This window comes from Desmodus rotundus, chromosome 12 (assembly GCF_022682495.2).
Source record: "Desmodus rotundus isolate HL8 chromosome 12, HLdesRot8A.1, whole genome shotgun sequence".
Classification (NCBI taxonomy): domain Eukaryota; kingdom Metazoa; phylum Chordata; class Mammalia; order Chiroptera; family Phyllostomidae; genus Desmodus; species Desmodus rotundus.
Genome location: NC_071398.1, coordinates 33,119,482 through 33,134,318, shown reverse-complemented (window position 1 = coordinate 33,134,318; position 14,837 = coordinate 33,119,482). Strand labels below are relative to the sequence as shown.

General features: G+C 54.3%; 3 protein-coding genes across 4 annotated transcripts in view; 2 read left to right on the top strand and 1 right to left on the bottom strand.

Annotated features, from left to right (window-relative positions):
* WDR62 (WD repeat domain 62) overlaps nt 1-6,779 on the top strand; it is a 48,556-nt gene extending 41,777 nt beyond the window's left edge. Inside the window, exons 22-32 of the mRNA XM_071219833.1 lie at nt 618-836; nt 2,502-2,572; nt 2,919-3,022; nt 3,392-3,502; nt 3,790-3,924; nt 4,191-4,302; nt 4,415-4,556; nt 4,637-4,697; nt 4,880-5,548; nt 6,126-6,283; nt 6,379-6,779. Of these exons, the coding sequence (XP_071075934.1) occupies nt 618-836; nt 2,502-2,572; nt 2,919-3,022; nt 3,392-3,502; nt 3,790-3,924; nt 4,191-4,302; nt 4,415-4,556; nt 4,637-4,697; nt 4,880-5,548; nt 6,126-6,283; nt 6,379-6,642 (2,046 nt within the window). The 3' untranslated portion in view covers nt 6,643-6,779. The remainder of the gene's footprint in view (nt 1-617; nt 837-2,501; nt 2,573-2,918; nt 3,023-3,391; nt 3,503-3,789; nt 3,925-4,190; nt 4,303-4,414; nt 4,557-4,636; nt 4,698-4,879; nt 5,549-6,125; nt 6,284-6,378) is intronic.
* Nucleotides 6,780-11,151: 4,372 nt separating this feature from the next.
* OVOL3 (ovo like zinc finger 3) lies at nt 11,152-13,076 on the top strand. The gene is made up of 4 exons (XM_045185476.2): nt 11,152-11,295; nt 11,370-11,434; nt 12,154-12,355; nt 12,825-13,076. Exons 1-4 carry the CDS (start codon nt 11,202-11,204, stop codon nt 13,031-13,033), a joined length of 570 nt encoding a protein of 189 aa, XP_045041411.1. The 5' UTR covers nt 11,152-11,201; the 3' UTR covers nt 13,034-13,076.
* Nucleotides 13,077-13,082: 6 nt separating this feature from the next.
* Nucleotides 13,083-14,837, bottom strand: POLR2I (RNA polymerase II subunit I). Of its 2 annotated transcripts, none has more exons than XM_024577508.3 (6): nt 14,269-14,837; nt 14,136-14,190; nt 13,756-13,883; nt 13,594-13,668; nt 13,426-13,477; nt 13,083-13,183 (listed from the first exon to the last, which is right to left on the bottom strand). In XM_024577508.3, the coding sequence occupies exons 1-6, from the start codon at nt 14,325-14,327 to the stop codon at nt 13,121-13,123; spliced, it is 432 nt and encodes a 143-aa protein (XP_024433276.1). In that variant the 5' UTR covers nt 14,328-14,837; the 3' UTR covers nt 13,083-13,120. The 2 variants fall into 2 exon arrangements, with proteins under 2 accessions (XP_024433276.1, XP_024433277.1); XM_024577509.4 differs by having other exon boundaries at nt 13,756-13,829.

Sequence of the window (14,837 nt, the reverse complement as noted above, 5' to 3'; positions counted from 1 at the left end):
TACTGCACAGATAGAGAAACCAAGGCCCAGAGAGGTTAAGTGACTTGTCCAGGGTGACACAGCTAGGAATTATGGGACGTGGGATCGACTGTAGGCAGGCTGGCTCCAGAGCCTGAGTTCTCAAACACCCAGCTCTCAAGCAACAGTCTTGGTGTAGTAGGCAGCGGTGGGCTGGACCAGGGTGGGAGGAGAAGTGGCTGTATCCTGGATGTGTTTGAATGGCAGAGCTGACAGAATTTGCTGAAGAAATACAATGTGGACTATGAGGGACAGGATAAGAGAGGAATGAAAGATGACCTCAAGGTTTGGGGCCTGAGCTACTAGAAAGAATAGCTGAGATAGGGAAGGCTTTAGGAAAAGCAGGTTTGGGGTGCTGGAAATCAGTTTTGAACATGTTCGCTTTGAAATATCCACTAAACATCCATGTGGAGCTGCAGAGCAGTTGCACGTGTACTTCTGAAGTTTAAGAGCAAGGTTCAGGCTGGGGATAGAGTCTGGAAGTTATTTCTGAGTAGTGTTTAAAGCCAAGAGCCTGGGTGAGATTCATGCAGTGTCCCTGGTTCTCATTGGGGTTGGCGATCACTTGGCTGACTGCCTGACCATCCTGTCACCCTCAGCTGGGAGATGACGATGTGGTGGATGGCTCAGCGTTCCGCACCAAGCACAGCTACCAGCCACATGGTCGGTGGGCGGAGCGAGCTGACCAGGAGCCCCTCAAGACCATCCTGGATGTCCATGACTTGGATTGCTTCTTTACCCCCATGAAGTCTGACAGCCTGGAGGACTCCGTTCTGGATACGGTGGAGCCGCAGAGCCTGGCAGGTCTGCTGAGTGAGGTAAGGACTTCCTGCTCTAGCCCTGCCTAGAGCCCCTGCACTATTGTGTGCTCAGGAAGGACTTGGGGCCTCAGCACTCTCATTTTGAAAATATGGCTGACTGTCCCACTCCAGGGGAGTGAGAGGATTGCCTGAGATGGCAGAGGGCAGGAGGATGAGCCCCAGGCCTGGCGCACAGCGAGACTTCCTAGGGAAGACCAGGAATCTGGGAGGTGGGTCACTTTGGGGGTTAAGAGTTTGGGCCCAAGAGCAGGCCTGTGCCTGAGTGGAGGGTATTTGAACAAGTGGAGACTGACCCTACCTCTTCCCAGTTGTACAAATTAGAGCAAGGCTTGCCTCTCTGGGCTTCAGTTTTCAAAAATAGGGAAATTAAAAAAAAAAAAAAAGAGGACAAAAAAGATTTCTTAAAAATGGTTGTTAAAAAATAGCCCTCAGCCCTGACCAATGTGGCTCAGTTGGTTGGGTGTCACCCTGTGAAGCAAAAGGTGGCTGGTTCGATTCCTGGTCAGGGCACGTGCCTGGATTGTGGGTTCGGTCCCCAGCTGGGGCACATACAGAGGCAGCCAATCGATGTTTCTCTCTTACGTTGATGTTTCTCTCCCTCTCTTTCTCCTTCCCTTCCCTTCCCTTTCCCTCTCTCTAAAAATAAATAAATAAAATCTTATTTTTGAAAAAAAGCCCTCAGAGGGCTTTTACAGAAATCCACGGCTAAGAACAGGTTGACAGTGACCAGAGGGGAGAGGGAAGGGAATTTCAGGGGGAAAGGGTGAAGTGTTTGTAGGAACAATTATAAAGGACACATGGACAATAAATGGGGGGGGGCGGTTTGGAAACGGGAGGGAGGTGGGGAGGGCTGGGGCTGGGGTGGGGGGGGAAGGCAGAAAACTGCACTTGAACAACAATAAGATAAAAATTTTTAAAAATGAAAAAGTTTATTTATTTATTTTTTAGAGAGGGAGAAAGGGAGGGAGAAAGGGAGGGAATGAAACATCAATGTGTGCTTGCCTCTCGCATGCCCCCTACCGGGGACCTGGCCTGCAACCCAGGCATGTGTCCTGACAGGGAATTGAACCAGCAACCCTAAGGTTCGCAGGCCTGCACTCAATCCACTGAGCCACACCAGCCAGGGTAAATTTCTTTTCTTTTCTCTCTTTTTCTTTTTCTTTCTTTCTTCCTTTCTTTCTTTCTTTCTTTCTTTCTTTTTTTTTCTTTCTTTTTTTTTCTTTTTTTGTATATCCTATATGTGTTTTCTTTTTATTGTGGCATAACATACACACAGTTATGTGCACAAAGCTTAGGTAAATAGCTTGAAGAATTGTTACTTGTCTATATACCTATGTATATGCACCACCCAGGTCAAAATATAGAGCATTTTCTACCTCCAGGAAGAGCCCTGTTCCCCTCCCAGTTAGTACTTTAACCCAAGGTAAGCAGCACTCTGGGCATGGAGTGAGCTCATGAACAAGGGGCTTGGACCCAACCCTGGTGCACAGTGAGCATCCCACAGTGGGGGCTGCCATTATCCCTGGCATCTTCACTGTAACACTTAGAAGCTTGCAAGTGTCCTGGTTGCCACAGCTGCCTCGATGGCTGTGCCTCCTGACCCCACAGTCAGAGAGTCCCCAGGAAGATGGCCATAGGAATCCCTCCTTCCTGCCCTTACAGAGGGAGTCTTCTGAAGCCAGAGAGGTCGTCATCTCCCTGGAGGCAGAGGTGCCAGTCCCAGGCACAGACAGGTAAGTGTCCTTTTCACCAAGGGGCATCTTAGTTGGAGAGAGGAAGCCTCCCCTGATAGGTATGCTCTGGAAGAACTGCTCTCCCAGTGGTCCTGTGGGAGTGGGGAAGAAGGGGTAGGGCCCTGATGGAACAGGAGCCCAGCCCTGCAGCCTGTTCCCATGTTTCTAGGGAAGGTGGAGGTACAAGGGACTCCTGGGGGAAGGGAGCCTTTGGAGGAGGCAGGAGAGGCAAGGTAGTGCATCCAAGAGGAGCAGGGTACAGATGCCTCAGGGTTCTGTGTAGGGGCCAGTTGTTTACTAACTAGTATGTTATCATTCCCTCACCCTGTCCCTATTGGCATTGCAGCAAGTGCAGCTGGAAAGTGGTGCAGGGGGAACCTGAAGACCAGCAAGGTGACTTCTATCTCAGAGTCTCCTCCACGGACTTGAAGGATCAGAGCAAACATGAGGGTGAGTGAGGGCCAGGCAAGGACCCTGCCGTAGCCTATTCCTCTGGCTAGGCTCCTTTCTGGGCACTGATGATGACCTTGACCCAGCCTTCCTGAAACTCAAGAGTGTCGCAGAAGACAGATACGGTCCTTTGATGTCACCAGAGGACTCTGGAGCCCAACTGCCCACCAACAGGAAGCCCAGTTCTGCCACTTCCTACAGGTGTAACCTTGTTTGTCCATAAAAACAGGGGGCAGGTATTATCATCCCTATTCTCTAGATGGGGAAACTGAAGCCCCGAGAAATTGAGCCACTTACCTGACTCACCTAACAAAGGGCCTGGCTTTGGGCTTCTGACTCCCCCATACTATCCCCTGTCTGCTCCTTTAGATTCAGGGGATTCCAAGACCTACTTGGAATGTACCTTCGCCACCATCCATTCCTCCCCTCCACACCTGCACCCAGACCCTCGGTTTGACATGACAATGACCCCCATACCAGGTAAATAGGGGCCAGGCACGAGGAAGGGCAGTACGTGGGCCTGGATTAGGGGATGGTCATGATACGTAAACACTGGCCCCACATCAGCTGTACACTTGGTGCCCACTAAGGCTCACCTGGAAGGCAGAGCCACTAGTCTTTTCTTCTCAGCCTGGTGGCAACAAGGTGTGTGCTGGGTGAGTCCAGCTTTTCTCCATGGTGAAGTGTCTGGTGTCTTTGTCAGGGTGTCTGCCATGACTCACGGTGTGGAAGGCTCTCTCCTGCCTGCCCCCTTTGCCTCTCCACAGAATGCCCAGGAACTGCAGAAGAGTTGTCCCAGCCTGAGGTACCAGGCATATCCGATGGCTCCCTGCCCCAGACCCCTGAGCAAGAGAAGTTTCTCCGCCACCACTTTGAGACACTTACTGATGCCCACCCTGAGGGTAGGGCCCTGCCCTCCTTGGCCCTGCCTTGGAGGACCATCCGGTGCTAGGCACAGTGTGGGCATCTCTGGTTTAGGGCTTTCCCCAGCAGGGCTGCTGAGGTTAGTGGGAGGGCATATGTTTTATCTTAAGGACTAAGCCGCATGGTTTCCTCTCCCTGCTACAGTTGCTCTGTGTTGTCTGTTGATGGGGTTTTGAGGATCTGCCCAGACTAGGAACTCATTGGCTGGAGGGACTCTGAGGTCTCTCTTGGCATCTTTTCCTAGAGCTCTTTCACAGATCCCTAAGAGATGTGACAGCCTCTGAGGATGAGGACTCTCTAAATCCCCGGCTGAGCATCTCAGCCCAGTTCCACTCACGCCTCCAGAAGACATCCAGGTAGGAGCTGGTGATCTAGTGAACCTTCCAGCTTTCTGTGTTCCCCCAGGGTGGGACTGTGTCCTCTCAGGCACCCCCAGGGCAGGCACAACTGCCTGGTTTCCTCCCACAGGCTCAACCACACCTTCCCTTCCCGGCTGCCCCAGAACCTCCTGAAGTCCCCAGAGGTCAAAGTCATAGACCTCGGGGAGAACCAGCCCAGAGCAGAGCCTCTGAGAGCAGGTACTGGCTACGCCTTCCTGGACAGGACCAACGTGAGTACTTGAGCCACCTCCTCAGGACATAGGACTGGGAGCCGGGAGGCCTTGTCCTCACCTCATGGCCGTGCTTGCAGGTCCTCTCTGAGGGGAAGGCTAAGGAGCCCCTTGACACCCTGGAGGCCTGGTACCCACTGAGTAAGTGTCACCATCCCTAGTAAACAGCCCTGAGCTTCTCAGCAAATGGCCCTGGATGCCCAGCTGAACCATGGGTGGGCATGGGCACCGTCCACTTAGACCCTGCAGCCACCCTGGGGTGGGGCCCTGTCTATCATTTCTGTGGCTTGGGTGTGAGAGTGAACCAGCCGCTTCCTTTACAGCCCCCTGCCTCACAGGACTGGCTTCCTGCGTCCCCTCTTTCTCATTGCTGCCCACAGACAAGAAGCCTCTGACACCCACAGCCCTACCCACTCCAGGCCTCCACAGCCCTTCTACCTGCTCCTACATGGAGGCTGCTGCCAGCTCCTGTGCCAAGATGTCACACAGCATCTCCCCTGAGGACAGTGAGGACCCTGTCCTGGGTGAATTGACTAGACCCCTCTGCAGGCCCTCATCCATGGGGGAGCTGGCCTCCCTGGACCAGGAGCTTCAGGCCATCATCACCACTACAGCAGCACCCGATTCTGACAGCAAGGGCCAAGAGCCTGCCCTGACGTCCCAGGGCAGCCATGAAGCCCGGGCCAGCCTCAAACTGACCCTGTCGGGTGTCTGTGACAGGCTCTTACTGCCCCCACCCCACCAGGAGTCACCTACTACTTGTGTCTGGTCCCAGGAACCTGTGGCCACCCAGCCTGATGCCACGGTTAAAACGGCTAGCTTCCCAGCTCCCATAGATGTGAGCTCCCTGAGGCTCCGCAGCTCCACCTTTCTCCCAAGGCTTCTGGCCCCTGGGCCCCTCAATGCTCCTGCCCACCCTGATGGCCCCTCACTTCCAGAGGCCAAGCCTAGGGGCCCTGGTGGCATCACCTCCCTCCTGGAGCTCACCCCTGGTGAGTGTCACCCTTGGAATAAGGCGTCGTCTCCTAAGCGCATCCCATGTAACAGCTAGCTCAGCTCCAAAGGTGGGCGCTTGACCTGGCCACGGGGGCTGTACCATTCATTCATTCATTCATTCATTCATTCAGTTACTGAGCTCTTTAGTGAGCACTTTGTGTGTGTAGGGCTTTTCGTTCTACGCCCTGAGGACATGGATGGGCTGTGGTGGTAAACAAGACTACAGAGAACTGACACCTTAATGGGGGAAGATGCCTAAAGTAAATGTATGAGGAAAGTGTTAAGTGTATCATGAAGTGATATGTGCTCAGGGGAGAAAAAAGAGAAAGGTTTTAGGGAGTGAGAAGTAGGGGCAATGGTTACAGTTTTAAACAGGATGGTGAGAAAAGGCTTCAGAGGGAAGGTGGTATTTGAGCAGAGACTGGCAGGAGGGGAGGGAAGGGAGCCTCGGGGACTGAGGGAGGTATTCCAGGCAGAGGGACAACAGTTGGGATCAGCCCAGCCACCCTGGTCTCTCTCAGACCAGCTATAAAGTAGAGGTGTCTTTCTCATTCCCACCTCTCTACTCCTTAGATGTGCTCAGTGTGGTCCGGGACAGCCCTGAACACTGCGGGGAGCCTGGGGTTCCAGCTGCAGTCCTTTCCCCAGCGCCCCTTGAGCTGAGCAGTGTGGGGACCATCGTGCACAAACTCAAGACTGCCTTCCAAGAAGCCCTGGACCTTTACCACCTGGTGAGCCAGGCCCCAGGGTCAGGGGAAAAGGCCAAAGGGGTGCCCTGGGACTACCTGGCCTGAGTGATCCCTAACAAGGTTAGCACTCCTTGCAGATGGCCTCCAGTGACCAGCTGAGTACTGAGCAGCAGCAGGCACAGACTGAGCTGGCCTCCGCCTTCCTTTGGATCCACAGCCAGTTAGAGGCCAACGACTGGCTGGTTGGGAGTGATGTGGCCCCAGCCCAGGCCCTGCCCAGCCGAAGTCCTCTCTCCCCACCTACATTGTGCCCTCTGGCTAGCCCAGATTTGCGTGCCCTGCTGGAACACTACTCGGAGCTGCTGGTACAGGCCGTGCGGAGGAAAGCACAGGAGGACTGAGGGCCAGCAGCCCTGCTATTTTCTGACGAAATAGGTATTTTAAGCAAATAAATGGACAACTTGGAGGAATGGTTCCTGGTGCCTATCCTGGCACATCCACAAAGCCCCTCTTCAGGTGGATGTAGTGGGGTGGGGTGGGGTAGAGAGCAATGCCTCTGGTGGACCAGCCCAGGAAACTCTCGTAAGCCCTGATGTTAGGCCCTGATCTCAGAATCTGTCAATGAGAAAATGGGACCAACATCCCCACGAAGTTTGGGAACTGCAGTAATGATGATCCCAGCACCTGGTTCCCATGTCGCTTATCCCCAGCCCACTGACCTGTTGAGGGATCACGTGTAGTCCTTGCCCAGTGGGCCCCGGCTGTACCCCAGGAAAGGGCCAGTCCTTCCCTATCCCTCCTGATGCCCAAGAACCCACTGGAGCTGCTGAGATCACCATGTGCCAGGCCCTGGCCACCAGTGCCACATCACTGGCCCCTGGGGAAAGGCCCATGCCAGATCCTCCGAGTTCCAGGCTTGCGTCCCCATCTGCAGCAGGGGAAATTGAGGAGAGACAAACAGGCTTATCCACTGGACGATCCAGGAAGCATGCCCAGGCCACCCAGCAGCTGGAACAGTAATTTCTTCCCCAGCAAGAGGATTGGTCCAACTTCAAGGTCCAATGAGCTCCCAGCACTGATACCAGCTTTCCCGGGCAGCAGGCATCTGGCCACGTGGCATGTCTGCTAAGAGGGCCACTCTCGTGACCACAGAAGCCCCCACCGTCCCAAGTGTATAAAAAGGAAGGCAGCATAGGTGGGGCTCTCTCCTAAAGCACAGTTCTACCATGCGGACTCTTGTGGCCTGAACCCCCACTTGCCTGTTCCTCCCTGCTCTGTTTGATGGTCATGGCCCACCAGAAATGTTCAGAGAGAATCCAGTGTCTTACCCAGGGTGCCATAGAGCTGATACTCAAACCGAGGCGTGCCTGGTGGAAGAGCCGGACCTTTGAACATGAGGACATGGCCCATTGCTGCCTCCATAAACATTGACGTACCTCAGAACCAATCATGCAGTTTAAAAAAAAAAAAAAAAAAAAAAATCCTGCTGGTGCCCAGGTGCCTGTCACTGGCCTACATATTAAGGGTACAGCGAGGAACGGGACCAGCAAAGCACCTGCCCTTGTGGCATTCACATTCTAGAGAGCAAGGCACACAGGAATTACAACAATAACTAAGGGAATTCACTGTGCTGGTTGAAGTGTCAGGGAAGGCCTTCCTGAGGTGACATTTGAGCTGAGGCTTGATGGAGGATACAGGACATGTGGACATCTCAGAAATGTATATAGGCAGACAGAACAGCCAGTGCAAAGGCCCCATGAGGGGATCAAACGTATATGTAAGGAATAGCAACAACGCCAGGACAGCTGGAATAGAACAGGGGAGAGACGGTGGGAGAAAGATTGAGAGATCACACCAGGCAGGGCCTTGCTGCTTCATGACATTCAAATCCAAGAAACATTCACGACACAATTTCCGCCCCTAAATAGAGTCCCTAATGTTGGTGTTTGGGGAGATGCCCCGTTCTGTTTATTTTTCAAAGCTCCCTCTCCCTGCTTTAGGGAGCCCACGTGGTCCAGGGCTCGTGGTTGGGCTGCATCTCTGCTGGGAGATCCCTTGCCCATGCCCACAGGCCACCCCTGAAAGACTGGAGATGCACTCTCCTTGCCTAGCTTGGCCACAGTCGCCTAAGATCCCTGAGGCAAGGTTTGGGATCCAGGTGCCTAGACATCCAGGGCACCAACTTGAGGCTCTATCCCTCGTGAAATTTACCCCTTCTCCCACCCTGTATTATAGTTAAGCCTTCAACTCCAAGTAGCAAACACCTGGCTTATGGGGACACATGCTGTAGGGACATTTGTTACTCTTGATTATGCCTCTATACTCTGTCACTCTCTGAGCCTGAGTTCCACCCTCCAGTTTAGGCCCTCACGATTGCAACATGTCTGCCACACAGTCAGCAGTACACCCCTACCCAACCAGTAGGAAAGGCACAAAGCAGGGCAGCCGTCAGGGTAGTGGGGAAGAAATTGCAGATTTCTTCCTGGAGGCCTTCCCCTTCAGAGCAGTCACGGGCAATGGGGATGGAGATTGCTTTGATTTGCTTGGACCAACCATCTCTCCTGTGCTGGACAAAACAAAATTGGGTTCTCACTACAAAAGGAAGTGGGCTGGTAGTTCAAGAGAATCCAGTGTATCTGCCACTCTCCACTTCTTAATGCCAAAGCTCTTCAGCTCTAGGAAGACCAGACTTTTCTGTTGGACAAAACAGCTGGTTAAGAAACCACTGCTGATGAACATGTGTGCAGGTGGTTTACAGACCAATAGGATCTCAGCGGGAAGAGGACAGCACGTTCACGTGGGATATTTCAGAGAGTTTAGTGAAGGAATAATTTGCAAAGGAGTGGGCAGGGAAGAATGAAACCTCAGTACCTTGGACCTGGTACCAGAAGAGAGCTGTCACCCCCACCCATGAGCACAAGGGAGTGAAGTGAAAACCCAGAAGAGCTAATCCTGGAGAGAGGGCTGCCCTGAGGGGTCCTGTGTCTCTGGCAACCTGGATCCCTTCCCACATCTGCATGGCCCCCCATTGTTTGTACCCAACCAGAAGCCAGAGGGCATAGGAGCTCAGGTGATGCTGCCCACCCAGGTCAGCCTCCCACACAGAGCAGGGCAGAAAGGGAGCCTGGGGGCAAATAAAGACACTCAACTCCCGATTTCCTCTCTAGTATGTTTTCAGCAACAACACAGGAATCAATTCCCCCACGAGACATATGTTGGGCGTGGAGAACTGGGCACCTGAGCAGAAACAGAATGGCTCCCCCTTCACCAGCTCATTCTTTAGTGTAACCTGGCCCCTGCACTCCACACTGGACAGCTCCTAGATACTGGGCTGCCAGACCTGTGCCAGGCAAAGCAGTCATGGCTGCATGAAATCCAACAATTGTGAAATGGCAAGCACTTAAAACCCCATTTTGCAGGTGGGTCAATTGAAACAGATACTCGCCTAGTCACACCACCCCTCGAGACTTCCTAACAACCCCTCTGTTTATATGACTGCCACATGCCAGATCCCACGCTCAGCATTCTCCCTACATGATCTGCATGGATCTTCAACACAAACTGGAAATAGGGAGACTCATGAGTCCCATTTTCCAGATGAAGAAACAGGCTCAGGGATAAATGACTTGTCCCAGTCATTTATCAATAAAGTGGCAACGCTCTGGACTCTCAGCGCTGCCTCCCTTGCTTCCCCAAATGAATCAGCAGGGCTAACTCTAGGGAATGTGAATAAAGGAATAAATATTGCTTCTTTCATCACCAAGCCTTTGCATAGACTGTTCCCTCTGCCTAGAACACTCTCCCCTTTCATCCTAACTCTCTTCTTTCTCCAGGGCTCATACCCGGGAAGTTGTCTCTCAACCTTTAGGCTGGATCAAGAACCTCTTCTTCCTCCCTCCCTCAGTCCTCCTGCATTCTCCCCATCACAGCTTGGATCGCTCTGCCTGTGCTTCCCCCATCACGTCTTGGTCATTCTGGGCAGTCACTGGTGTGTCTCCCCCATGGACTAAGCTATGTGTTCGTTTCCAGTGCTGAGCTGGAGCTGGTCTATAGTTGGAGCTCAGAGAATTGTTGGGTGAATAAATGAGAGTAACTGCATGAGGAGGAATGTTCAAAATCCTTAAGCCCTGGTTAAGAGGCCAATGACCAGTCTAGAACACAGCCTGGCCAGAATGCTGAGGTAAGGTCCTCAGAGCCCCAGGCTGTTTTTGGCACATGAGAGTGGGGGAGAGGTGTCCCAGGCAGTCACCAGGAGCTGGACTATTAACAAACTAGTGTTTTAATGCCTGCTACACCTGAACAGTGTGCTTCTGGCTGAACATCAGTTCTGGGAATCTGAGGGTCAGAGAGGCGGTGTGCTTCCTGCTGGAAGGTGCACAGGCTGGATCCTTACTCTGTCCTTAACTATTAGACCCTGCTGCCTCTCTCTCCATCCTCTGGAGCAAGCAATCAGTCACCCCGTCCCCTGCTTCCTCAGACAGCTGCTGTGATTTGAATAACCAAGCAGGCTGTTGGATGTCCAGTACTGACTGATTTGCCTGGCAAACACACCTTTAGATCTTTGGCCCTGCCGGTACTACGAGAAGACATTCAAAACCCCTGGGGTCTCTATTTCCTCAACCCACCCCCAGGAGCTGCCTAGGCTGCATCACGCCCTTGCTTGACCTTTTCAGGGTTCCTAGCACTTACCTGCCCCTGGGAGTCTGGAGAATACCCTCAGGAATCTCATAGAAGGGGGAGGAATGGTGGGCCCCAAGACAGAGGTAATTGGAGCCAACTCAGTCTGTCCCCTGGGCCTGTCATGAAATTTGCATTGAGAGAATGAGGCTCCTTTATGGCTGCCCCCTCCTTTTCTCCTTGGGATGGTCATCCCGAGGCTGAGGTCTGACAGCAGGTGGAGGAGGCAGCCGTTGGCGCGAGTGCACGCGTGCGTGTAACCATCTTACCATTCCTGGAGGTGATGCCTCGTGCCTTCCTGGTCAGGAGTAGGCGCCTGCAACCACCCAATTGGAGCCACCTGCCTGACCAGCTCCGGGGAGATGCCTATGTCCCAGGTGGGGCCCTCACTAGGCCTGGAGGTGAGGGTCAGGGGAAACACAAAGCATCACTGTTAGGCTTCTCTTCTCAGACTGCAGAAGCCTGGAGGGGCCACCGGCACACCAATCTTCCAGCTTTGGGGACTCTTGGGCTGCGGTGAGTCTGCAGGTAGCCCCCAAGACCCTGCTCAATTTTGCCCCTGCCCACTCTCAGCCTCAACAGACCCTGACCGTCCCTTACTCCCCACACCCATTGCATGTCCTTCCAGCCTCAGGACCTTCCCATCCTCTGTTCTCTCCATTGAGAATGCCTTTCAGTGAGCTGTTAGGCCTCAGCCCAAACACCATTTCCCCAGGGTGGGCAGCCACAGCTCCCACCCTTAGGGATCTCTCCAACCTGTGGGGCAGAGGATCAGACAAGGCGACAGGAGCAGGATGGGGATGGGGATGAGATTGGGGGCCTTTTAGAAGGGATATTCTGTGCATGCACTGGGAGGACAGCCCTAGCCAAATGTAATATATGCTCAAGACTATTTCAGTATTGACTGAGAGCCAGGAACTGTTCTAAGCAATGGGTATTTAGCAGGAGTGACAAAAAATTCCTTCCTTCCTGGAGTTTATAATCTGGAGGGGGCTGTAGGTATAGACAATAAAATTAAGAAAGTACATATTATGTTGGCAAATAGTATGTGCTGTGGAAAAAATAAAGTAAGGTAAGGGCAATGGGGCATGGTCAGGGAAGATGTGGGAGAAAGGATGGCATTTGCACGCAAATAGCCTCTGGCCTTCCCGGACCTCCATGGTTCCTAGTTCTAGGTACTCCGCTCCAGTGTGTGTGTGTGTGTGTGTGTCTGAACTCCCATGCCCCTCCCACAGCCCACGCAGGGCACTTTGGTCACCACTCCCAGGGACCCTGGGATGCTTGGCTGCCCGTTCTGCCCCAAGGCCTTCCCGCTGCAGCGCATGCTGACAAGGCACCTCAAGTGCCACAGCCCCACACGCCGCCACGTGTGCAGCTGTTGTGGCAAGGGCTTTCACGATGCCTTTGACCTCAAGCGCCACATGAGGACTCACACGGGTGAGCAGTGGCAAGAGCATGGAGGGGCTGCTGGGCCCTGGGTGGGGGTGGGACAAAATGGAGGGAGGTGCCCTGGATGTGGAGTTTCCATTTGTGTTTTGTGGGGCGGAGACCCAGCCATCAGGTTTGGAACACCTCATACTTCAGTGGGTAGGCGTAAGGTAGTGCCAGGGTAGGGGCCTGCTGAGGGGTGTGAAGACAGGCACTGGTTACAGGATTCGGGTCCCAGACTGAAGGGTGGGAGGGAAGGCCTCCCACTGCCCTCCTGGACCCTGGGGAAGGAACCACCTGGTGAGGATGATGACACAGATGTCTGGTCCATGTTTGCACTGAGGTTGGAGATAGTGGGATGTAGGTGAAGTCAGCAGAACCTGTAGTAGGAATGGAGGAATGCTCACAGAGGGCAAGGTGGGTCGGCTTTGGTCCGAGGTCATTGCCCTGTCCTCTCCCCCTCTGCCTATCTGCGCAGGGATCCGCCCATTCCGCTGCGGAGCTTGCTGGAAAGCATTTACACAGCGCTGCTCGCTTGAAACTCATCTTGCCAAGGTGCACGGGCAGCCGGCCAGCTACGCCTACCGTGAGCGCCGTGAGAAGCTGCATGTGTGCGAGGACTGTGGCTTCACCAGCCCAAGGCCCGACGCTTATGAGCAGCACTGCGCCCTGCACCGTGCTGCTTGAGACCGCACCCCGCGTCCAACCCATGAGAGGCAAATAAACACAGGACCCGAACACAGAACACAGCATTTATTACTGAGGGAGGGTGGTTCACTCGGTCCAGCGGTGGCCGCAGTGTGGGGCTGTGCACACGTAGTACAAGCGCATAGCGTCCTGGCAAAAAGGACACACAGTTAGGAAGTGTGTGGACCCTCGGGGGGGGGGGGGGGGGGCACAACATGGAACCTGCATCCAGCTAGCCTCACCCCTCAAAAACAGACAAGGAGGCCTTCCTCATTGGTAAGGGTCCAGCTCAGGGTGCCAGGAAGGACAGGCTCCCCTCAGCACTGCTATTCCGCCCTCGGAGGAAGGACCCAAGCCCAGGATATTTAGAAAGCCTTCTTCACGCCACTCACCTCGGCACGGGCACTATGTGACTGGAAGAACACCGCCTCCTTGTGACCGCACCTGTGCGGACAGACAGCCACTCACAGCCACCACCGTACCCTTCCCTCCTTCCTCCTCTACTCTCCGCCTGGTGAGGACCAGCCACTCTCAGTCCCGAATACCAGCTGCGCGCTCACTTTTGGCACGGGTGGTCCTCGGTCCGCGGCAACGTGGGGTCCTGGGACACGTCAGCGATGATCTGGGTCAGTTCGCTAAGGGAGAAGAGGGTGAATAATGATGCTCTGATAGGGGCTCCCAAGCCAGCAACCCCGTCCCTAAATTCCAGGCCTGCCACTCACTCCACTTCGTGCGTGATTTTGTTGACGTAGATGCAGCTGTTGTCGGCTTCCTGCTGGTAGTCACAATTCCGGCACTGCGGGAGGGCGAGTGTGGCAGGAAGGGGGTCACGGAGAGCTCCCCGATGGGACTGGGAGACAGGGCAAGGTTTTCCCCGGAGAAGTTGATTAGGGGATGGAGTCTCGAGGTTGGGATAATGGGGTGTATCGAGCATCACCTCGGGGGTGGGAAAGACAGGGAAGAAGAGTTCCTTTCGGGATGGAAGAGACTAGGGTCAGTCCGGGCCGAACAGAGAGCGAAGGGTCACGTGAGTTAGGCGGGGCCGAGAAGAGAACAGGTTGACCCCTGGGGAAGACCGGGGAGCCCGCGGGCTCGCGCTCACCGCGTAGAGCAGAATGCGGTTCTCTTTGTCCTCCTTGGGGTAAAGCATGTTGTTACTGTGGGGAGGGGGAAGTCAGAGGTCAGTCCCGGGACCGTTGCTTGCTCCCCTTCCACACCTGCTGCCCCTGCCTCACCATTCCTGGCAGAATCGAATACCCACGAAGCCCGGCTCGTAGGCCCCATCCGGTTCCATGGCTCAGAGCTACCAGCCAAGCCTTCCGCGCTTGCTCCGCGTCAAGACAGGTTGCGGGAAGGGTCATGCCAGGTTGCTTCGCGTTTTAGACAGGGGCGGAGCTGCGCACAAATACTGGCTGCCAGCAGCTTCGTATTTGGCCTCTGCGCTGAGATTTGATTAATTACTTCCTTCAATCTTTTGATATCCTAAAGTAACTGCTTCCAACCTCTGGGCATCGCTTCCCCAGTTTACAGAATAGTGTGGTACGGAAGCCGGGAATGTGCCGCGTCACGTAACTCGCACAGCAGTAAGCACATGCGCGAGTCTACCCTCCGCGGCGTGGGTAACCCCTGCCAGTCCTTCCTCTCGGCTTCAGCCTTCGCCCGCCGGATCCGTTCTGGAAGAACTGTACGATGGCGGGCCTCTCAGGATTGGCTGGACCTACCTAAGAATACCGGGAGCTTCCGGCGGTGAAGACACCGCGGCCATAGGCGGACCCTCCCTGCGAGAGCGTGCGGATTGGCCAGG